Source organism: Hylobates moloch, unplaced genomic scaffold, assembly GCF_009828535.3.
Source record: "Hylobates moloch isolate HMO894 unplaced genomic scaffold, HMol_V3 SCAFFOLD_4, whole genome shotgun sequence".
Lineage (NCBI taxonomy): Eukaryota > Metazoa > Chordata > Mammalia > Primates > Hylobatidae > Hylobates > Hylobates moloch.
In genome coordinates, this window is record NW_026652279.1 from 42,505,202 (window position 1) to 42,529,760 (window position 24,559).

Here is a 24,559-nt window from a genome sequence, read left to right on the forward strand (position 1 = left end):
ACGTTGAGACTATACTGTTTATCCTCAGATTTTTGCCTATTAGTTTAGCATCCATTGGTGAACCTTATCTGCAATGGTTATTAAGTGGTGTTTGCTGAGGGTGATTTTTTTTCCATCTCTCACTTTCTTACTAGTTGGAATTTAAGAAAAGAGCCACCCCTTCTCTTCTATTCATTTATTTGTTTGATTGTTTTTATCAGTGTAGACTAGTGGATATTCACTTTATCCTATGGGTTAAAATACAGTGCAGTCTATTTTTTTTTTTTTTTTAAATTACTCAAATGCTTCTAGGTTGGGCTATTAGGAGCTTAAACTTTGGGTTTAAATGACTTGTACATGTAAATGGCTGTCATCATTTTTATCCCATTCCTTACCCTGCCCAGGGAACCACAGCCCCTTTAGGATCCGGCCAGTGATCATTCAGAATCCTCCTAAAGGAGCTGTAATTGGGATAATGAATACCAAGACCTAAGGAAGGTGGGGCAATGTGTGTGTAAAAGGTAAAAACTCCTAGGAACTCTGCAGGAGTAAAAAGAGTAGCAAAATAATCAGTCTTTCTTCTGGTGTTGCCCCAGGGAGCCCCAAGGCATCAGGATCATGTGCCTGGGACAACATCAAGCCCACTCACATGCCCTGTGTCTGCAAAATTACCTGATAGGTTCAGAGATGTTGGAATGCTGATTTTGGTGCTCTTAGCTGCCGAATGAACACACCCTTTCTCCTTGGTGCAAATGCTTAGTTAATATTTATAGAGTGATACATGGTGTCCTCCCCTCCCACTTTGGTGGAGTAAAAATGTGTGATTCTCCAAGAATGATACTTAGCACTTAGGTTGCCTTTCCTTTTGTTATAGCTTATCTGCCTTGCCAGATTTTAAAAACTATTATGGAAAATTTCAAGCATACACAAAAGTAGAGAGAAAGAAAATAGACTCTCAGGTACCTATCACCTATATTCAAGACTTCTCAGTATTTTATCCATCTTGTTTCATCTGTTCTCCCACTTTGGGATGGAGTTGTTCTCATATTTGACAGGAAATTGCAGACATTGAGATCTAGAAAAAGATAGAAATAAACTCTGAATACAAAGACTAGGCTTTAATTCTCTTTATATTGTTTTCCCTTTGCTTGAAAATAGCAGGTAGTCAGAAAAAGACTGGTTGAATTGAGTGGAGAAAAACCAAATATGAAAACATGATCATTTTTAACTAATTACAGGGCAGACTTCTAGAAAGGAAAAGAATGGTAAATCTTGCCCTAAATAACTTCTTTCGTGTTGCCTGAATTTGTTCTCAATACTGATGATGTAGTCCCTTGGCACTTCAAGACAGCCTTGACTGAAAAAGAAAATAACTCTGAGACTCTTGTGAGAATTAAGGGTCTCTCAATTACTTAAATGTTAGTGTAAATAAGTCCAATATGATGACACTTTCCCAAACACCAACCAGGATTCACTTGCCCTAAAAATAACTTTCTTTAAAAAGTCATTATATTTTCCTAATTATAAAAATATTACATACTCATTAAAAGAAAAAATGGAAATTACAGAGTTAGAAAGTAAAAATCATATCATTAATTCCAGAGATAACATTATCTTGGGCAATATTCTGATAACATTTGAACATGAATCACATTGGTAATTAGAGCCAATAAATACATGTGTTCCTGGCCAGGCACGGTGGCTCATGCCTGTAATCCCAGCACTTTGGGAAGCTTAGGTGGGCACATCATTTGAGGTCAGGAGTTTGAGACCAGCCTGGCCAACATGGTGAAACCCTGTCTCTACTAAAAATAAAGAAAAATTAGCTGGATATGGTGGCGCATGCCTGTAATCCCAGCTACTTGGGCGGCTGAGGCAGAAGAATTGCTTGAACCTGGGAGGCGGAGGTTGCAGTGAGCTGAGATCGCACCACTGCACTCCAGCCAGGCCGACAGAGGGAGACTCCGTCTCAAAAAAGAAAAAAAAGAAAAACAACTTGTGTCCTGGAACTTACCAGAACTTGGGTGCATCATCTCATTAAATTCTTAGAGCAACTTTGAGAGATAAGTATTTTTCATCATTTTATAGCTGGGACACATGCTGAGAGGGGTTGCCTCCAGTCACTTGGCTGGTCTCTCTTGAAACATAGATGGACAGACAGATGACAGACCCTTCACACTTCAGATGTTTACTCACAGGAGCCAAGGAAACCTTACCCCTGAACTTCCTTATGCTGGCTCTCTGTACAGTTTTTGGGAGAGCACTTAGACTTAGAAAGATTGGTAAGAATTATTTTTAACTGGGTCAGATGTCTCAAAAGCAGGATTAGTAATGAAGGCCTAATACTTAAGTAATTATTAATAATGGCTCCATGCTTTTAGAATAAATGTCTTACCTTTGAACAGAGTCCATAAGCTGCAGTTGAGCAATATTAGTTAATGACTATTCACAGCTATTCTTGGGTAGGTTTTTTTGTTTTTGTTTTCTTAAATTACAGTCATCTCTCAGTATATGGAAGGGATTGGCTCCAGGACCCCTACATCTACCCACATCCGTGCATGCTCAAGTCTTGTAGTCAGCCCTGAGGAACCCACATATTGGAAAAGTTGGCCTTCTGTATACACAGGTTTTGCATCCCGGGAATATTGTATTTTTGGTCTGCATTTGGTTGAAAACAATCTAAGTGGAGCTGTGCAGTTCAAACCCATGTTGTTCAAGGTTCAGCTGTATTTTTTAGGACAGTTTAAATTCTCAACCAAACTGAGCAGAAGGTACGGAGATTTCCCATGTACCCTGTGCCTTCCTTGGGTAGGTTTTTAAATCTCTTCCCCCTCTGTAGAATGAGGGAGGTGGATGCGTGGTCTTTAAGATCTTTTCTGATTTCAACACTGCAGTAATTTTATGGTCATAACCTCCTTCCACTCAGCGATTCTCTCTTCCAGGGGACTCTCCCTCTAAAAATAGCTCTTAGAAAAGCCGTGTTCCCAGGGCTGGGTGCGGTGGCTCACACCTGTAATCCCAGCACTTTGGGAGGCCAAGGTGGATGGATCACTTGAGGCCAGGAGTTCAAGACCAGCCTGGACAACATGGTGAAACCTCGGCTCTACTAAAAATGCAAAAATTAACTGGGCATAGTGGTGCATGCCTGTAATCCCAGCTGCTTGGGAGGCTGAGGCACTAGAGTTGCTTGAACCAGGAGGTGGAGGTTGCAGTGAGCTGAAATTGTGCCACAGCACTCTAGCCTGGGCAACAGAGCGAGACCCTGTCTCAAAAAATAAAAATAAAAATAAAAATAAATAAAAGCAATGTTCCCAGTCTGAATTTTCTAAGATTGAGATCCTTATTTTAAAAATTGCCAGTCCTGGCATTTAAGCCTCCTATAATTAAGTCCACAAGAGGTTGTCTGATTGGCCCCAGGAATCTGATGACTTACTGTCACCAGGTGGGAAAAGAACAGACCTCCAGGAAGGCATTTGATCAGACAGTCCCTAGGAAACAGAAGGCAGATGTGGGAGAGAGGTAGAAGGCCCCCAAGGGAACCTGAATATTCAAGGGTTTGTGTTGGGACTACCCAGGCACCAAGGGGAGAAAAGAGGAAATATCCATGTGAAGGATGTGGAGCTGAGCACCTGGGCAGAGACCCCACGCTACCGTTTACTAGTCGTGTGGGCTTTGGCAAGGTACTTAAATCTCTCCAAACCTTCCTTTCCTTTTCTTACCTGTAAGATGGGAGACTAGTAATTCTTATATCATATGGCTAAATGAGAATTAAACAGGTTAATATAAGTGATTTTATACCAGTGCATGGCACGGAGTAAATGCACATGTAAATTGCCCTTTTTATTAGTTATTACTGCCTTCAGCATTGACTTCCGTGATAACTTCATAGGACCGTGAACACAGGCTATACTGTTTAATTGCTTCGTGGGTCAAACATTGCCCAAGAACTAACCTGCCTTTTTATCTATAGCATTGTGTTTAGAGAGAAATATTTTCTAGGTTTCCTTCAGACTAACCTGAAACTAAATTTTTGGAGTTGTATCCTTTAGTAAGTGTGAAACTAACTATCTTGAGAGTTTCTGAGGTGGTGGTTGTTTTTTTACAGTTACTTACTGCCTCTCTATTCACCATTAAAAAAAATTCACTTTGTTTTCATTGTAAGAGTGCCATATTATAAAACGATATATGTAAAATATATGTAAATATGACAATATGTGATATACAAAAATATATACATTTATATAAAATATATTAAAAATTCTAAAAATATAAAATATATTAAAATATAAAATATATTATTAAAAATCATTAAATAAAAATAAAATTTATAAAATAAATTTTATTATTTTTTTCTTTTGAGATGGAGTCTCGCTGTCGCCCAGGCTGGAGTGCAGTGGCACGATCTTGGCTCACTGCAAGCTCTGCCTCCCGGGTTCACGCCATTCTCCTGCCTCAGCCTCCCGAGTAGCTGGGACTACAGGCGCCCGCCACCACGCCTGGCCAAAAATAAAAATTATTAAAAATATATATTATTAAAAATTCTAAAAAGAGAAAAAAAAACCACCCCAGCTAATCCCATTCTCCTAATATGATTATTATTAGCTTTCTAGACTTTCCTTAATTGTATATATCATTAGTTGTAATCATAGCACAGATATAGGGCTTACTTTCTGTTTTTCTTTTTGTCATTTAAGATTTAATCATAAGTGTTTCCATGTGATTATTTAGCATAGAAAATATTTTGGTCTCCATTTTATTTATTTAATTGAGAATATGTTTGTCTATGGAGATTATCTGTGCCCTAGCTTTAGCATTTTCTGTGTTCTTCTGAGAACATGTTTAGAATTTGAGGAGAGACGTGATTTGTCCACACAGAGAGGATATAGTGGATGTTGCTGGCGGCAAACCAGGTATCCTTGTCAGGTAGCCTTTACCACTTTAGTGTATTTTCTGTGGTCCAGGGTGGGCCCTCAGCTAGGTGGTCTTAAAAACATGATTTTTGTCAATAAAAGCATAGCCCCCTCTTAGAAGTGAATTCATATTATCCCATCTTATGCTACTGAAGTATGAAATCAGAGTGGCAATTTATTGCTGACAGTGAGAAATACAATACAAAAAGTGGTGTTTCAGTGTGTCTGCTTGTTGGTCAAGGTGGGATAATACTTTATGTATTAATAAACTAGGTCATCTAAGCCCCACAATAACTTTTCTAGGTAGATAGTATTTTTATCCCCATTTTACAGACAAGGAAACTGAGGCTTAGTTAAATGACTGGCCCAAGGTTATGTAGCTGTTATGTGGTAGAGTTATAGTTTCTGTCTAAGTCCAAACTCCTGATCTTAAACGCTGTGCTGTAGTTTTGTTATTCTTATAGATAGATTGTTGACCTCCTGTTTGGGATTCTCTATGTTTCTTGACAGACTCCCTCCTGGCCCCCATTGCAATGTGCCCTGTGCCAGTGCCTCTTTGAGAATTTAGCATTCATTACCTGTTGTTGAGGACCATGTTTTTCTAGCTCTCACAGGGGAGAAGAACTTTTCCCTTTTCCCTTATTTTCTCTTTGGGTCAAAATGTGCTTCTGTAACAAGGCTTCACATTTTTTAAATCCTCCCTTAAAACTGTGCCAGGAAGGGGCAACTGAGGCAGAGAACCATTAGCGCTATGTCTTAGGCTGTGTCCAGCTCAGGTCTTTGCAGTCTCCCTTGTCTCCTTTGCCTATTTCTTCTGTCCAACATCTGGAAATGGCTTCCCTTCTTGGGTGACAGACAGCCTGGCTGATAACCTAGAGAGTGCTTCTGTGATGTATCGATGCTTGGAACCTCTAAAACCTCTGGTTTTCAGATCTCTAAATGCTAAGTGGGAGACCTACCATTAAGGTTAGTCAAGGTCCGTCAGGGATGGGTTTTCAGTTTGTGCTGGAGTGAATCATTTCAGGATAGAATTTCCATTTGAAACAATGTGTCTTTTGTGATTGCGTTTTAGATTGTTGGAGCAGAACTACTGAGAAAAAGCAGGCATTGTATCTTCAGTTGTCATCAAGTTTGCAATCAGATTGGAAAAGCTCAACTTGAAGCTTTCTTGCCTGCAGTGAAGCCGAGAGATACATATTATTCACGTGATAAAAAACATGGGCTTCAACCTGACTTCCCACCTTTCCTACAAATTCCGATTACTGTTGCTCTTGACTTTGTGCCTGACGGTGGTTGGGTGGGCCACCAGTAACTACTTCGTGGGTGCCATTCAAGAGATTCCTAAAGCGAAGGAGTTCGTGGCTAATTTCCATAAGGCCCTCATTTTGGGAAAGGGAAAAACTCTGACTAATGAAGCATCCACGAAGAAGGCAGAACTTGACAACTGCCCTTCTGTGTCTCCTTACCTCAGTAAGTGTTCCCTTTTTCCTTTGATTAAGTAGTATGCAAACTTTTTATTTAAATGTAATATGTACTTGCCTGTATCAAAACATCTCATGTACCCCATAAATATATATATCTCCTGTGTCACAAAAACTATAAATTCAAATAAAATAAATATAACATGTACAAGAAAGTACAAAACTCAGAAGTGTACCACTTGGTAAAGTTTCAGAAAATGAACATACTTGTCTAACTAGCATGTAAATTAAGAAATAGAATCTTGCTGGAACCATAGGAATTCCCATGCTTCTTTCAGTCACCCCTCTGGCTTCAAGAACATTAGATTTTTCCTATTTTGAAACTTTACAAATTGGAAGCATATGTTACGTACTCTTTTGTGTTTGGCTTCTGTTGCTCAACATTATTTTTGTGAGATCTGTTCTTATGGATGCGTGTGGCTATGGTTTGTCCATTTTCATTGACGTATAGTATTCCATCATAGGAACAGACCCACTTTTATTATCCAGCCACAAAAGTCTCAGCAGCACACATTAATAGGGTCCATTGATCTAGGCTGGTGGCTCTGCCCCATGTGCCTCCTGTCCTCTTCCTGAAACTAGTGGGCTAGCATGGGTATGTTCTCCTCATGGCATCAGCAGAGCACCAGAGCATGAGAGGAGAAATGCAAGCACATTCAAGCCTCACCGGGGTCATATCTGTTGTATTCCTTTGGCCAAAACTGTGGAGTCAAGGGACAGAGACTAGGTAAGTTTTTCAATGTGGTCTTTAGTGTTTATTTCTTAAATATGTTGTATATTTTGGTTCACCTTTTATGTCTTGCCTCTCAACTTATGTTAAACAGTAAATTAGTCTTGAGATCAGGGTGCCAGCATGGTCAGGGCCCTCTTACTGGATGTTGTCCTCACGTGCCTTTCCTTGGTGTGTGTGCGTACACACATATGGGAAAGGGAAAGAGAGAGGGAGAGAGAAAGAGATAGATAGATCTCATGCGTCTTGCTCTTTTTATAAGGGCTTTAATCCCACATGGCAGCTGCACCCTTATGATGATCTCATCTAAACCTAGTTACTTCCCAGAGGCCCCACAGTGGGGATTAGGGATTCAACATGAATTTCTGGGGACACAGACATTCAGTCTGTACACCCCTTTCCTAGTTGAGTCACAGTCCTGTATTGTATTTATATTGGCATGCTGCTTCTCTTTAGTCACGGAAGAGCCAAAGTGTTATTCCTGATTGTGTGTTCCTTCACAGATTATACAAGCTGAGATGTAAAAATGAGTCAGGGAAATTCAAATTTTACTGGCTGATTATTCCCCTTGCTTAAAATGCTCACAGTATATTTAAACAGTAAATTCATTCATAAAGAATAGAGGGGCAGTGATGCATTATTGGGCAAGTACTGGACTAAAGGTGATGTGGTTGGTGATGACTTAAAATGGGCCATTGGTGACCCAAGGAGGGACAGATCTTGAGAAGATATTGGGGTAGGGGGAGTGATAGGGAGACTGATAGAGAGTAAATGGAAGCAGATACTAGGTTAGGGCACGTAAAAAGTTATGACGATGAGAAGGTGAGCTGGGGGACTAGTTTATATTAGACCTGTTGTGTGAGGCTCTTTGAGGGTGCAAGAACAGAGACACAGTCAGGTTAACGATGGGGATTGTGAACAGGCCACACAGGAGACTGTCTCAACAGCTACCCCATTATCTCTGGTAGCTCAATAGCCCAGCATCAGCTCTAGTACTTGTCATCTGTGTAACTCCATTCCTTACTGTTTGTTTTTAGGGCATTACTGACTGCTGTGTCTTGCATGTAGACCCTGCAGGAAGGCTCTCGTAGGCCAATTATTCTCTTTGGGTGGCTTGAAGAAGTTACTTACCTTGCCTGCTGTTGAGCAGAGCACCAAGGTGCCATTAGACACGTGAGCCTGGTCTAAGCAGCCGTGGCCAGGGTAGGGGATGGTTACATGGAACAAGGCATGGCGACTTATGCACAGGGAGGGCCTCTGACTGCTTTACTCAGAAGGGGATAGCTCAATTTGCAAGCATCTTGAGATTTTACAGCCTGACCAGTATACGTGGAATTTAGAAACAAACAAATAAACAAAAAAAAACCTAAGCTATTTCCTCCTGTGGATGGCTTTGGGTTTCATCTGTTTGGATTGCTTCCAGCCACTGAGCAAATGCTGTGCTCGATTGGAAACGTCTGTTGTGGTGGCATAATGGGAGAGTTGTTGCAGTGCCACACATACCTATTACAGCTGGGTTAGGGAGGGAGACTGGTTTCTACTTCTTTTTAGTGCTTTGCTTACAGGGAGCCAGGGTAGTTCCAGAGTTTAGGGAAGGCGTGGGAAGAGTGCCTTGTCCAGGAGCTTGATTCTGTGGAATGCTGTTGATATTTAAGAGATTTTCCCCTCCTCCTGGAATTTGGAGAAGGAAAAGAGGACAGACCAAAGTTGAAGTTACTCTATCTAGCCTTGCCCTTTGCTCTTACCAGGGTTCACCAGGATATTCCCTCTTACAGATGGATCATAGAGCAAGTTAATTACCCAGCCACAAGGAGATGCTTTTATTATATATCCGCCACTTGCTTTTGCAGCCAGTAACCTTTGTGACATGATGCTCTGGCTATCATCATGACTAAATGAGTGTTTAATCATAATAAAAGCTGACATTTGTAGTACTCACTGTGATCTGGGCAGTGTTCTTTCTATGCGTATTAGCTCGTGTAAACCTCAATGCTTTTTGAAGTAGCTATTATTGTCTGTGTCCTATGTTCATTGTAGGAGGCCAGAGCAAGCTCATTTTCAAACCAGATCTCACTTTGGAAGAGGTACAGGCAGAAAACCCCAAAGTGTCCAGAGGCCGGTATCGCCCTGAGGAATGTAAAGCTTTACAGAGGGTCGCCATCCTTGTTCCCCACCGGAACAGAGAGAAACACCTGATGTACCTGCTGGAACATCTGCATCCCTTCCTGCAGAGGCAGCAGCTGGATTATGGCATCTACGTCATCCACCAGGTGAGCGTGGGGGCAGACCAGAGCCTGCCCTCGACCCTCCTCTCTCTGCCAGACTTGGCCATGTGACCGTTTGTCTGTGTTGGGTAAAAGGAACATCATACTATCATCAAAAACGAGTTCTCTTACCTCATTTATCCTTGAAAGGAGTAGAGGAGATTCTTGTCTCAGAGTGTGGAGTTATGGGTTCAAGTTCTGGGAAATTTTACTGCCCTTAAAGGAACCTCTGGAGGAAGCCTGCTTTGTGAGCCCTTCCATGTTAGCCAGTGACTGCCCTCAGATTTCCCCGGAGGCTTCCTGGCCCCTTCTGTTTCTTTCTGTGTGTGCCGTGCACTATATGATGAGATTCTGGAATTGTCTGTCATTATTGACCCTAGCGACTCAATGGGGATCTAGACAGTGGATTTGAAAGAATATTCTGTATTAGTAGCTGTGGTGCTCTATGGCTGCCACCACATTTCTGCCCTGAACTTTGCCACTATTTATTATGTGAAACATGTTATGTTTGATTTAAACTTTCTGGATTCATTTATTTGGCTTCCAGAAGCATGATTTGGTAGGAGCACAGCATAACTATCGGCTGCTTTTGAAGAGCTTACCTCTGAGGTCAGTGGAGTGGGTGATTAAAGATACCTCTATTTGGCATTAAAGTTTATTGAAAGAAAACTAAGACATCAGTTTAAACATCAGTGTCTAAACTTTTCACAGTTATCCTTGGCCATCCAAAGACGCCAAGAAGAGGGATAATTTCCCTTCAAATTCTTACAAATTCCAAGAATGTCAGCAAAATCATGACTACTGTTAGAACTGGTAATATTTCTTTTAGGTAAAACTTTGGACAACTCAGAGGACCAGCTCTGCAGTGTAGACTTGGTGATAAACTGAGGCTCTTGAAAATCAGTGTGCTTATATAGCACACCTATGTCTGTATTTTAGTACTTGGAACAAAATGTTACTATTATACTGTTTTATAGCTATTTTTGTTTTTAAGGTTGTTGGTCATAGGTTTGATTTATTTGATTCTGAGTTCTTGCTCAGGACAGTAACCCACAAGGTATAGTACTATTTTTATGAATAGAAAAACATGTCTGCTTTGGGCCAGGTCTGGTGGCTCATGCCTGTAATCTTAGCACTTTGGGAGGCCAAAGTGGGTGGATCACTTGAGGTTAGGAGTTCGAGACTAGCCTGGCTAGCATAGTGAAACCCTGTCTCTACTAAAAATAAAAAAAATAAAAAAAATTAGCTGGGTGTGGTGGCACATACCTGTAGTCCCAGCTACTCAGGAGGCTGAGGCAGGAGAATCACTTGAACCCAGGAGGTGGAGGCTGCAGTGAGCTGAGATCACACCACTGCACTCCAGCCTGGGCAACACAGCGAGATTCCATCTCAAATTAAAAAAAAAAGAAAAAGAGAAGGAGAAAAATATGTCTGCTTTGTGTTATTCTTATCAGGAAAACATTGTGGTAACTTCTGAGAAATACTTGTACTTTTATGATAACCACTTAACTGAAATTCATTCTGAAGGAATTTGAACGAAGCAGCCATGAAAAAATTATGTAATTTTTTTATTACAGCTTCAATCATATTACAGGTCAAACTGTGTTCTTTTATTACCCAGCGACGAATCTACCTCCATAAGGCCACTGTGAGGATTAGCCTCCACCAGTAGCATTATAACAGGATTCTCTTACAGGGATTTCTAAGAAACTTTAAAGTAGCTTAGAAATATTTGCAATAACCTTCTCTTTTTATAGGTTGAGATTTCTTGATCCTTTCTGGCAAGCTATTAACTAAGTCTTTTAGAAGCTTAGTGTAAATTCATAACAGAGGGTAAGATTGGGATTACCTAGGATTGAACTGTGAAGCAGTAATACTAATTGACATGACTAGTATATAAGAAAGGTTTTGTAGTTTTATACAGAATACGTAAAGGTATTTGTAAATTTTAAGTGAAAATTTTTTTTGTTAACTGGTAAGAATACTTCACATGAGATCTATACTCTTAATACATTTTAAGTGTACAATACATTATTATTGATTATTTGAGTTATTTGTATTTTAAAGCTGCATTTAAAAAATTTTAAATTGTAAAACACGATGTAAAATTTACCATCTTAACATTTTTTTAACTTTTATTTATTTTTACTGTCTTAACCATTATTGAGTGTACAGTTTAGTAATGTTAAGAATATTTACATGCAATGTATCTATGCATAATTATGCAATATACTGGTTGCATAAATATATGCAGTGTATTTATGAAATCAGTTCCAGAACTTAATCTTGCAAAACTGGAACTCTCTATCATTAAACAACAACTCTTTGGATTTCAAGGAATGTTTCTAAGTTCTGGAATATAAGTATGTGTGAAGCACGAAGAAAAAATCAAATGGTCTTTTATTGTCATTGCAGCTTCTCTGTCAGATCTTTATGCCACAAGTATAGTCTTGTGCGTAGAATAATATCACCTCCTGAATCCTAACTAAGAGGGGAACAATATGAAACTTTATCTCAGGAGCTTTTCAAGTTTTAATTTTCATACCTGTAGGCTGGAGGTAAAAAGTTTAATCGAGCCAAACTCTTGAATGTGGGCTATCTAGAAGCTCTCAAGGAAGAAAATTGGGACTGCTTTATATTCCACGACGTGGACCTGGTACCCGAGAATGACTTTAACCTTTACAAGTGTGAGGAGCATCCCAAGCATCTGGTGGTTGGCAGGAACAGCACTGGGTACAGGTAAGGTGGCTCTGCTGAGGGTGGCTTAGGTCGAGAAGCTCAACTATTGTGATCAAGACTGGGTGGAACAAGCATCCAGAGTGTCTTAAGAACATGAGAAATAGAAAAAATGGTCCATGATATATATACATCACTTGAAGTGCAAAACAGAAGTTAGAGACTGTAGTGAGGAAAAAACCGTACAACTTCGGCAGAGGATCACAAAGACAAGGGAAAGCATTGGAGAGAAATATCCAAGCATTGCAGGTGGTGACCAGCGTCACCCACAGCGCCCCTGTCGAGGGGCTTTTGCAAGCTTTCCCACACTGACTAGAATGCAAGTAACTTATTTGTCTATTCCTGACTCCCCCCTCTAGGAGGCAACGAGCTGGTGTCCCTTAGTGAGACCTCTGTCGAGACATCACTTTCCAGACTGTGGCCTCTTTCTAGAGTATGGGGAGAGGTGGGGGAGGGCATGTCCTCTGAGTAGTCTTCTCAGGAGCCAGGACACCCAGGACAAGTTCATTTCTCTCAAAGCCACTGTGAGAAGTGCCAGATGCCATCATCTGTGTCTTCATTCCCATCGCCTCCACCCCTAAGAAGGGCGTAGCTGTTTTGCAGCCTTATTTGATTCACCAGCTCCTATTCAAGCACAACCAAGGGGAAATAGTGACACAGAATGTTTCTCTGCAGATGAAACACTGTATTCCCTCATTTGTGTGCACACTTACCTGTCAGCTTTCCCCAAGCCCTGCCGTTCATGGGTGCTCATATCTGTGGCGCTGACTGTGCTGGAGGCCATGAGACCAGTTTGAATAAGGCAGAGCACCTGCCCTCACAGGGCTCCCTGTTGAGTGTCGGTGTGGGGAGACAGGTAGCTACAGTGGAGTTACGTTAATTTTGCATTTCTGCAAATACAACTATAAGCACTTGGTAAGGAGGGGAGAGAGGGACAAATGAAGAGAGGAAGAGGAAGGCAGAAGGAGAGAGAGAACTGTGAAACTATCCAATAATGCTGGAGATTCCACCAGTATGTACTCTACGTGAGTGTGAAGTGGAAAGTGAGTCTCTTGATACCTCATTTGTTCTGGGCTTCCGTGTTGCTCTCTCACATTGGGCAATTTAAGAGAATTCTTAAGTAACATTGATGGAGGTGACTGCTGCCTCAGGTACTGACTTTAAACCCAGGCCATGTGTAAGCTGCAGGACATCAACACCTAGAACAAACTGTGGTGGGTGAGAGCACAGTGTCTTTAAGAAACACCTTGAAGGGAAGGGTTTAAAGCTGTTCCCCAGGTAAGGTGGTACCTTAATCTTGTGGAACCAACAAGAGCTTCTCAGCAGAGTTCCAAGACATGCCAGAGAGCACAGCGCAGTTTTGGGGAAAATGCAATAGTTCCCTGGTATTCTAGAAGGAATGTCTACGAGGAGAGGCAAGAACTGAGGCTAGGCAGGGGCCAGATTACACAGGCCTTGTTTAGTCTGATAAAGAGTTTGAATTTGCTGTGGCAGGGGTTGGGGAGCTGTTGACACATGTTACAGCTGGGGAAGGATGGGAGAAAACTTGGTTCAGCTGATTTTGAATGTATCAGATGAAGCAAGGGAAGAGGGGAAAGCTGAGGGGAGAGACGCCACATGTCTGAGTTAGGGCAGGGGCTGTGGATCCAGTGGGCAAGGAGAGAATCCCACGATTTTTCTCTTTGGGGAAACTTGATCTTTGGATCTAATCTTATTATCTAGGGGTTTTGTTTTCTGGTTTCTTTGAGTCACTTCCGCATTGAGGAAAGCAGTATCATGGCTGGGCAACTTGGTTTTTTCAAAAGCATGTCACTGTCTGTTCACTTATTCTGTAGTAAGATGTCACTATTTACAACACACAACACCTGTACCTTAGACACTTACCATAGATGATAATCTTAAACTTCCCATTGCCCAGATTTTTTAAAAAAATCTGGTTGCACCATTCATTTCTAAGCACTCACAGAGGATTGCTTAAGGACAGGTTTTTTGCTGGGATTCTAGATTTTATCTTTCTATTAAGCTGAACCATAAGAAGGCTGAGCTCTTGGACATTCCTGCCAGGAACTGATTTTCACTCATGCTTTGGTGTCACAGTCGTGGATTTCATCAGATGCCGCTCACTCTGAGAAACAGCATATGTATGACCCTTGCTGTTTCTAACTTGCCATTCTAACTGGCCAGATGTTTCTTTTATAACTAGGTATCAGAAAGCCTTTGTTGAGTAACTGACTGGTTTTCTTAATATGATTCAGGTAATTGAATGTGTTTCCCCTTTTGATTGAGAGGCTCTGAGCCAAATCCATGACCCTCTTTTAGAAATTGAAAAGAACCTTATTTGCAGATCAGAGTTCTAATGTATTTCCCATCTTAATTTTCTATTCTGATTTAAATGTTTCTAGGGTCCTGGTTTATGATTTATGATTTTCTGTTTTTTGTGTATCATGTAAGCAGCCTCATCTTTTGTGGCTAGAGAGAGGTATGTGTAAGTAATGTAGGTAGGAGTTGCCCTCCTCCTGGACTACTTTTGCTGCTATGGGCAAAGTCCTTGTGGTGGGCAAGTTCATTTCCAGGCAGCTGAATGTCTGCCCCGTGCTGGCAACTGTGTGCCCCAGTGCCACAGAGCTTATGGTCAGCATATGCTTCATCACTGTCACACCAGCCCCATGAGTACAAGCGCAAGAAAGGTTTTCACCTTACACACATGCAGAGGGAAGAAGTTAAAGTAAGTTGCCCCAAGTGTCTCAGACTCTGATGAAGCCAGAAACAAATCTTGTTTCTCACTGCCAGTGGGATCAGTGATGAAGCTCTGGACCAGCCGGTGGCAAATGTTACTGGCAAGAACTCCTTTGGTACCAGCCTCCTTCCTACAAGGATTCTATTGTTATTTTATGACTACGTTTTCCCCACCGTTGGGCCTTACAGTGCTTTAAAAATAAATAAAACTGTTCCAGGGCCATTTAAATACTTATGGTTTTACAGGTAAGAAGAAACACCAAAAGCAAAGATCAGTAAACACAGAGGTAGTTGCCATCTGACAGGCACCTGAGAAACAGTTCTTTTTTTTTTTGAGATGGAGTCTCACTCTGTCGCCCAGGCTGGAGTGCAGTGGTGCGATCTCCGCTCACTGGAACTTCTGCCTCCTGGGTTCAAGGGATTCTCCTGCCTCAGCCTCCCGAGTAGCTGGGACTACAGGCACGTGCCACCACGCCTGGCTAATTTTTTGTATTTTTAGTGGAGATGGGGTTTCGCGGTGTTAGCCAGGCTGGTTTCAATCTCCTGACCTCTTGATCCGTCCGCCTCGGCCTCCCAAAGTGCTGGGATTACAGGCGTGGAGAAACAGTTCTTTAACCCTTCTTGCTGACTTGTCTTCTTCTGCCCCTCCCCACTCCAGCTCACCCCTCTCCAGGTGGTCGTCAGGCAGCCTGTGTCTTTCTCCCTCCTGTGCTTTGCCTCACAGAATTGTGGTCACCAGGAGATTCCCCATTTTTCTGCCTATTTGAATCCTTCCAGTCCCCCACCTCCTGATGTGGTGGCACCTCTCTCCTCAGAACCCTGATAATGTTCACCTCTTTTGTTCAGTTATAAACTGAGGGCAGGGCTCCCGCATTCACGTGTTTAGCCAGCCGTCTTGCACATGGTGGATATTGGTTTTGATAAGCTACCACATCATTTCCTTGTTCTCATGCTGATTGCTTGTTGGTGTCAGCAGGTTATGCCTGCCTTATTACCACATCCCGATCAGGCAGCTGGTGTTCAGGCAGCTACGAATCCCTCCCCTCTATAAAATGCATTCTGATAACCATGGTAATGGGGCACTGCTATTAGATGTCTTGGTCAGTGATATTTACCTTCTAAGCACTTTATTTCCTTTTTTTTTGTTATAGGCTGCAAAAATTCAATTTCGCAGAATTTTAAGTTGGGGCATATAAGTAAATCTGCCTCTCTTATGGGTTAAACAGAGTCTCCAGTCTTTTCTCAGAATGTAGAAAGAAACAACTGAACTACAGATTAGCTTTTGGGATGCCACTTGTTCGATGGCCAGTGTCTACATGTTTGTTGATCTTTCCTTTCGGTTTTTCTTTTTATCTAGAAAATCATAAATATTTTATCGGTCCTGGAACAGTTTGACCTGAAGTTAAAGTTAAAAATCCTCTAGATATTCACATCTTTTTATTTAGTAATATCCAAGTTATTAAGCTACCTTAACTTGGCGTTTCTGAATTGTTGAAATATTATATTTAAGGGATACCTTTATTTCTGAGATTTACAAATTCGTCCACTGATAAGAAGATTCCTATATAACTGGGAGGCTGGGAGGTGCTCTCTGACTTTTACCTCCTGATCTTTCTCCTCTTGCCTCTTTTTCTTTTTGGTATTCCTAGGGTTCCACAGAGCTGAGCCCCTTGGGTCTACCCTTTGTACTCTTCTCACCAACTAGATTGTTGGAGATTTCTCGACCTGTGCCTTCAGGTACTACATGATAACAGCTTATCTCCAAAGCCATATCTGTAGTCGCTCATCTCTTGTGAGCTTGGACCCTGTATCCTTTTGCCTACTGGCAAAGCCCCAGGTGTATCTAAACTTCAGCTTATCTAAAGCATGATTCACTGTCCTTCCTTTCAAAACCTAATTCTTGTTCTGTACAGCCTATTTTCATGAAAAGCACTACCTAGACTCTGTCTGGTTGGCAGCCCAGAAACTTCAGAGGGTGTTGACATGTGTTGGGTTATCCAGGAAACAGACTTTAAGCTGGAGATGCATTTTGAGAAGTGGAGATTTGCATACAGAGTGTGTGCATGCAGTGTGTGTGCAGGAGCTGTCTCCTGCCTTCAACCCTTCCCAGCAAAAGTGAAAGTGAAAAAAAAAAAAGGTATATTCATCATGACACGCATTCGTGCTGAACCCGGATGCAGCCTCAGAATCCTTCTTAACCCCAGTGCCCTTGGCAACTGTTACCATTCCTTGGATTGGCACATGAGATGAAATCTTATCAATATCTGATGGTGTGGTTCACATTGACAGGTATCTCTATAGGCCTCTACACACAAATGTCACCATTAACAGCTGGGTGGCACCTTGCTCAGTGAGCAGAGGTGAGCATTTGTCTAGATAGAGGAAAGAAGACAAGACAGGGAAGGTCAGGAGCATTGGGAGGTGGGTGTCAAGCAGGAGAAGCAGGAGTGGGTGGGTGGAAGTACATGGTCTCCCAGGTGTTCCTAGAACGCCAGCCCTGAAATCAGAGACCTTTGGTGCAATATTCTTACCATTTCTCTCGTCTCTTTTGCTCCAGGTTACGTTACAGTGGATATTTTGGGGGTGTTACTGCCCTAAGCAGAGAGCAGTTTTTCAAGGTGAATGGATTCTCTAACAACTACTGGGGATGGGGAGGCGAAGACGATGACCTCAGACTCAGGTGAACAACAGAGAAAGGTCCCCTTCACGGGGCTCTGCGATCAGTGTGGCTCTGGAGATCTGCATTTATATTTATTCCTTTAGATGCCAGTCCAGCAGGTCACTAGGCTGCAGATTTGGGCTTGAAGGGTGCAGGGGGTGGAGGGAAGGTAGGATGGCCCACATCATTCTGTGCCAGTAGCAGTTTACTTCTGGCCTGGGGGCATTTGGGGTCCAGAAGTGTTGGTGGAGGCCTTGTGGACTTGTCAGTGGGGAAGATTTACTGAGACACCAGTGAGTGAGAAACCCCAAACTGCAAGGTGTCTGCTGAACTGCAATTTGGAGACCGGGTTGTTAAGAGCCTCATGCTTTCTGTCAGACCCCAGGGGGACACAGTTCCCAGTGTCCCCTGCAGGGAGTGCCAGCAGCCTCCGGGGAGCTGCACATGTTGAAGCAGGCAAAGAGGTCCTCTCAAGCGTTAGGCAGCCCTGGCAGCCCTGCACACTGTGGGGACTGCAGGTGGCCTGACCCCAGGCCTGACTCTGGGCTGTTGGCATTATCCTCGGTTCTCTTGGACTGTTTTCTGCTCTGAGGGGCTCAAAGGGAATAAGTTTGGCCTCCACCCACAGCTTCTTTCCCTCAACTTGGATTTGGGGGCCAGATAGTTATAGTTATCCCTACCTCCCAGAAATAAGTAATTATTCAAGAGCTTGGGCTGGTATCTTTAGACTTGTAATCACAAGGCCCTTCTGGGTGTCAGGAGACCCCCTTCCATCCTGCTGTTGCCTCTTGGAAAATAAATTTCTTTCTTTTTTTTTTTTTGAGACAGAGTCTCACTCTGTCACCCAGGCTGGAGTGCAGTGATGCGATCTCGACTCACCACAACCTCTGCCTCCTGGGTTCAAGTGATTCTCCAGCCTCAGCCTCCTGAGTAGCTGGGACTACAGGCGTGTGCCGCCGTGTCTGGCTAATTTTTTTGTATTTTTAGTAAAGGCCAGGTTTCACCATATTGGCCAGGCTGGTCTCGAACTCCTGACCTCAGGTGATCTGCCTGCCTTGGCCTCCCGAAGTGTTGGGATTACAGGTGTGAGCCACCGTGCCTGGCTGGAAAGGAAATTTCTAACCTGGGGCTCTGAATTATTAGTTATGTCACTGTCAGAAATTTTTTTGTTGCCTCATGATAAAGAACCAGGGGCTCCATGCTGCTCTTGTTCCCATGTCTAGGCTGAGAGCCTCTGGAATGTTTCTAGCAGGAGGGAGTGGATTTCCCTGACCAAGGGCTCTACAGAAATGGCCGTAGTGATGGGCAACAGCTATTCACAGCCTATGTGGTCATGGCTTCGGAACTGGACAGAGGGTACCTGCTACATTTCAGGACAAGAGTAGCAAAGGCTAGTGATAAACAATTCCCATTATCTTCCCCAAATCTACTTCACTGGGGTGATTAGTAGAATTTTGCCGTGATCACATATCTTCACTGTCTTCTTTCCTGCTACGCTTCAGCTTCAAAGTAGAGGGGAGCCTCCAATTTTGCTTTCATTTGAAAAGACTATCATGGCCTTCAGAATGGTTTTTGACTAATGTGGTGGATAAACTAAGATGATTTGAATATGAAAGTTGGTTGAGATTTACTTCTTATTTTTTCGCCTGTGCAACAGGCACCACCCTTCTTTGTACTTACATAATACATATAATACATTGCAGAGTACAAGCATGTTCCATGCAGATTATATCATTTGAATCTTTGAAATCAACTCCCTATGACCATCGCCATTTTACAGATGAGGGAACTGAGACCTGGAATTGTGAACTGATTTACTGAGGTTGTAAATAACAGAGTCCAGATTTGAACCTAGCATTGTAGCTTTAAAGCTTGTGACCATAAATGGCCATTCCTTTCTTTGTTAAAAGAAGGCAACTCTGAGTAAATTGGGGATCCTAACAGACTTGATTCTTCTATTCTTCAGGATGTTTTGAAATAAGTACTTTATCGTTTTTTTTCTTTTTGAAAATGACTAAGTATAAACTAACACATCTCCTTTGTACCCCAGTAATAAATGTTGAATCTCATTCTTTTTTGGGCTTATTGCCTGAAGTTCCACCATTATAAGAAATTGGAAATTTTAGAAGTTTTTCTTTTTTTAATACTCCAGTAATCAAGCTGCTTATGACACTGTGTGTGTGTGTATAAATTTTCGCAAATGATGCTTTTTATTTGCCTAGTAGTAGATAAATAGGATGGACTTAAAAAAAAATCTCTATTATTTTTCTAGGGTTGAGCTCCATAGAATGAAAATTTCCCGGCCCCTGCCTGAAGTGGGTAAATATACAATGGTCTTCCACACTAGAGACAAAGGCAATGAGGTGAACGTGGAACGGTAAGTCCTGGCTTCACCTGCCTGGCAGGCTACCTCCCCAGTCTGTTTTGTCAGTAAGGACTATGTTGAATTCTATCAGATTTGAGCCAGTTCATTGTGTTAAAAGATTTTTATTAAAGAAATTTTCAAAGAGACACAAAAGGAGGGAAAGTGGTGCACTGAACCCTCACGTCTATAGTTCTCAATTCGTGGCCTCCCTTCTTTCCCTCAGTTTTTTTCCTACCCCACTGGATTTAGAAACGTGTCACAGATGTCGTAGCATTTCATGTGTAACTGCTTCAGTATGTATTCTTAAAATATAAGCAGTTTTAAAAAAGGAATCACAATACCATTATCATACCTAGAATAAAATTAACAATATCTTCTTAATGTCATCAAATGTCTAGTCAGTGTTAAGTGCTCTTTTATTTTTAAAACCAGTTGGTCAGATCAGTGTCTAAACAAGGTCCACATTGCATTTGAATGATCTCTTTTAATCTGTAGGTTCCCTCTCCCCTTCTTTATTTGTTCCTTGATATTTATCTGTGGAACAAGCCAGATTATTTGTCCAATAGGATTCCTTGCATTGTGGATTTTTCCAATTGCATCCTGGTAGTATAACTTAATATGTTCTCCTGACCACTATTTTCTCATAAACTGGGTGTATTAGTCAGGGTTCTCTAGAGGGACAGAACTAATAGGAGATATATATATATATATATATGAAGGGGAGTTTATTAAGGAGAATTGACTCACACCATCCCAAGGTGAAGTCCACAATAGGCCGCCTGCAGGCTGAGGAACAAGGAAGCCAGTCCGAGTCCCAAAACCTCAAAAGTAGGAAAGCTGACAGTGCAGCCTTCAGTCTGTAGCCAAAGGCCCAAGAGCCCCTGGCAAACCACTGGTGTAGGTCCAAGAGTCCGGAAGCTGAAGAACTTGGAGTCTGATGTTCAGGGGCAGGAAGCCCAGGAGAAAGATGAAGGCCAGAAGACTCAGCAAGTCGGCATCTCCCACCTTCTTCTGCCTGCTTTATTTTAGCCACGTTAGCAGTTGATTAGATGGTGCCCACCCACATGGAAGGTAGATCTGCCCCTCCCAGTCCACTGACTCAAATGTTACTCTCCTTTGGCAACACCCTCACAGACACACCCAGCAACAATACTTCACATCCTTCAATCCAATCAAGTTGACAGTCAATATTAACCATCACACTGGGATTTCTCTGCATTTCTGGAGACTTGAACAGAATCTTATTTATGGGCAAGAATTTTCATCTATGGTGTTGTGTACTTCCTCTAGTGTCACAACAGGAGGATGTAATGTCTGGTTGTGTCATTTTGTGATGTTAGGATTGATCTATGGGTTTCGATATTGCCAGTCTAATCTATGCATTGTGAGATTCCCCATCAGTTTTTCACCTAATGACTTCAGCAGTCCTTGATGCTTGATTTCTAAATTTATTATTTAATTAAGAGTTGCAAAGTTGTAATATTCTAATTCTGTTGTTCCTTCTGCATTTATTAGATTTTTCTACAAAGTACTTTCCCTTTTCATGTATTTGGGTACCCTGGGGTATACTTTTTAAAGGAAAGGCAGAATAAAGAGAAAGAGTCAAGCAGTGATGAAAAATTTTTCAGACTAATGACTTGGTGTTTCCTACCATCCTTCAGGATGTAGTTCTTGTACTTTTTGGTACTCATATTGTCTCATCTTTGGCCAATGGGATCTTCTTCAAGCTGGGTCCTGAATCCCAGTAGTCCTCGAGAGCTTGCCTCCCTGTGCTGTGCTGTGATGAGATGTTCTAGGCTCTTCTTATGCTTTTCCTGCCTTGGGAATTGGCCTATTTACCAAGGAATCCTGGCAGATAAGGCAGTTCTTATGAGGCTTTGAAGAATCTATATTTCTTTGTTTTGATTTTTCCCCTTAAATTTTCAAACAGTCTTAAGGGGTTTTAGTGCTTTTGTTATAGTCTACATTTTAAAACAATATTAAAGTGCTTTTAGCCTGATATTAAAGAGTCCTGTTAAAGTTTATTTATTTATTTTTTTTCCGAGGCAGGGTCTTGCTCTCTTACCCAAGCTGGAGTGCAGTGGCGTGAACATGGCTCACTGCAGCCTCGATCTCCCAGGCTCAAGCAATCCTTCAAGCTCAGCCTCCCAAGTAGCTGGGACCACAGGCATGTGTCACCATGCTTGGCTAATTTTTTTTTTTTTTTTTGTAAAAACAGGGTCTCCCTGTGTTGCCAAAGGCTGGTCTCAAACTCCTGGGCTCAAGCAATCCTCCTGCCTCAGTCTCCCAAAGTTCTAGGATTATGGCATGAGCTACGATGCCTGGCCTAAAGTTTATATTTTAAAGCATTATTAAATGGCTTTTCACCCTTTTGGTAGAGTCAACCACTCCAACAAAATAGCTACTTCTATTTTCTGTGTTTTTCTAGTCATTGTCCATAGGTGTAAATTTTTCTCTTTATAGTAAAAAAATTAATTGTTGAGTAGATACAAAAGAGTATTCCTAAATTGTATGAAAAGTATGAAGATTCTTGATGCCATGAACACTGCTGGTATCTCCCACCCCCACTTTGAGTGCATGACCTGTGTGGTCCTCCCTAATTCTGTAGTCTCCTCCTTCGTGTCTCCCCTATCCACCTACCCAAGTAACACTTCTCTGAATTTTTGTGATAAGTATTTGTGATAATGATAGTTATTTTGGCTGTTTCTTGGTTTTCTTGTTTTCCCATATGTTTGTATCCCTAAACAAAAGATTGCTTAGTTCTGCATGTTTTTCAACTTTATGTAAATGAAATCACTGCATTTATTCTTCTCCGACTTGATTTAGCTGAACATTATGCATCTGATCCCCATCCATATTGTCATGGGTAACCAGCATTTATTGTTTTCACTGCTGAGCAAGTAGAACCTATTCAGTTCACTGCCCACTTGTCTTCCCAGACTCCATGGCTCTGGCTACACTAGTGACTTCTTTAAATGCATCCTGCTCTTCTGCATGTTTTTGCCTCTTGCCCAGGGTGGTCTCTCTGCCTACAGTGCTCTTTCCTTCGCCTTCTTCACTTGCTGAATTTCTCTCTTTTAGCCTTACTGAAATTTCTCTTCTCCCTGACACCTCACCCGACTTCCTCATGAAGTTAGGTCCCCCTTCATTCATCCTCATCTACATACATTCTAATTTTTTTGGAGGCTCGTGAAAGCTATGTACCCACCTACAGACAAACTTTCCTTATAACATAAGAAGATTCAGAGATCCCGTGAAGCTCAGCCAAGGATCAGTTAGCAGTGGATGCTACATATCCTGTTGTATCTGTGTTCCTTGCACATCCTTCTGTCCTGTAGACTGGGGGCTCACTGAGTGGTGTGATACTTTTCATCATGAGTCCCCGGGTTCTCACATGGAGTCGGACACATGAATACATGGCTATCACATTTGTCACCTTCAATGGGGAAAACATTACAAACTTCGTAATAGTAGGAAACACACAGGTACAATAATTTACAAAAATATGTTTGCCACATTTCAGGGCAAGGCAAAATGCGGTGGAGACATACGTTAAATTCTTATCATTCACATTTGTTCTTTTTATCTTTAGGATGAAGCTCTTACACCAAGTGTCACGAGTCTGGAGAACAGATGGGTTGAGTAGTTGTTCTTACAAATTAGTATCTGTGGAACACAATCCTTTGTATGTCAACATCACAGTGGATTTCTGGTCTGGTGCATGACCCTGGATCTTTTGGTGATGTTTGGAAGAACTGATTCTTTGGTTGCAATAATTTGGCCTAGAGACTTCAAGTAGTAGCACACATTAAGAACCTGTTACAGCTCATTGTTAGGCTGAATTTTTCCTTTTTGTATTAGCAGAGCTCCTGGTGACGTGGAGTATAAAACAGTTCTAACAAGACAGCTTTCTTAGTCATTTTGATCATGAGGGTTAAATATTGTAATATGGATACTTGAAGGACTTTATATAAAAGGATGACTCAAAGGATAAAATGAACGCTTTTTGAGGGCTCTGGTTGAAGGAGATTTATTTAAATTTGAAGTAATATATTATAGGATAAAAGGCCACAGGAAATAAGACTGCTGAATGTCTGAGAGAACCAGAGTTGTTCTCGTCCAAGGTAGAAAGGTACGAAGATACACTGTTATTCATTTATCCTGTACAATCGTCTGTGAAGTGGTGGATGTCAGGTGAGAAGGCGGCCACAAAAGAGGGGAGAAAAGGTGACGAATCAAGATGCAGTGAACTTGGGAATGAAGAGGTAGCAGGAGGGCGGAGTGTCGGCTGCAGTGGCAGCAGTAGCTGAGCTGGTTGCAGCTGCTGATAGCCTTCAGGGGAGGCACCTGCCCAGGTATGCCTTCCAGTGATGCCCACCAGAGAACACATTCTCTATTATTTTTTAAAGAGTTTTTGTAAAATGATTTTGCACAAGTAGGATATGAATTAGCAGTTTACAAGTTTATATATTAACTAATAATAAATATGTCTATCAAATACCTCTGTAGTAAAATGTGAAAAAGCTTTGAGTGTTCCTTCGTGTTTTTTATTGTTCTTTGAGGCCTACAGATATATTCATTTCAGTATCCATAATTCTAAAGAGCTTAAAAACAGAACAAATGAAACAAAGCCCTCCACTCCCTCTGTCTCCCATCCTTCTGTCCCTCTCTCTTGTTTGTCTCATGTGTGACCTCCTTA

The 24,559-nt window shown here is 41.7% G+C and overlaps 1 protein-coding gene and 1 long non-coding RNA gene across 3 annotated transcripts in view; one reads left to right on the forward strand and one right to left on the reverse strand.

Moving 5' to 3' along the window:
• Positions 1–24,385, forward strand: part of B4GALT4 (beta-1,4-galactosyltransferase 4) — a 60,363-nt gene extending 35,978 nt beyond the window's left edge. The window contains exons 3-8 of one of the 2 annotated variants that reach the window (XM_058437456.1): positions 5,962–6,359; positions 9,138–9,370; positions 11,916–12,103; positions 17,394–17,516; positions 19,768–19,872; positions 23,453–24,325. In XM_058437456.1, the coding sequence (XP_058293439.1) occupies positions 6,107–6,359; positions 9,138–9,370; positions 11,916–12,103; positions 17,394–17,516; positions 19,768–19,872; positions 23,453–23,585 (1,035 nt within the window). In that variant the 5' untranslated portion in view covers positions 5,962–6,106 and the 3' untranslated portion in view covers positions 23,586–24,325. Of the gene's footprint in view, positions 1–5,961; positions 6,360–9,137; positions 9,371–11,915; positions 12,104–17,393; positions 17,517–19,767; positions 19,873–23,452 lie in introns of both variants that reach the window. The other variant, XM_032150108.2, reaches the window with a different exon arrangement.
• On the reverse strand, positions 942–9,692 carry LOC116466915 (uncharacterized). Its single transcript, XR_004247678.2, has 3 exons — positions 9,497–9,692; positions 5,849–6,061; positions 942–1,054 (listed from the first exon to the last, which is right to left on the reverse strand). It is a non-coding gene; the product is annotated as an uncharacterized LOC116466915 (long non-coding RNA).
• Positions 24,386–24,559: the final 174 nt, after the last annotated feature.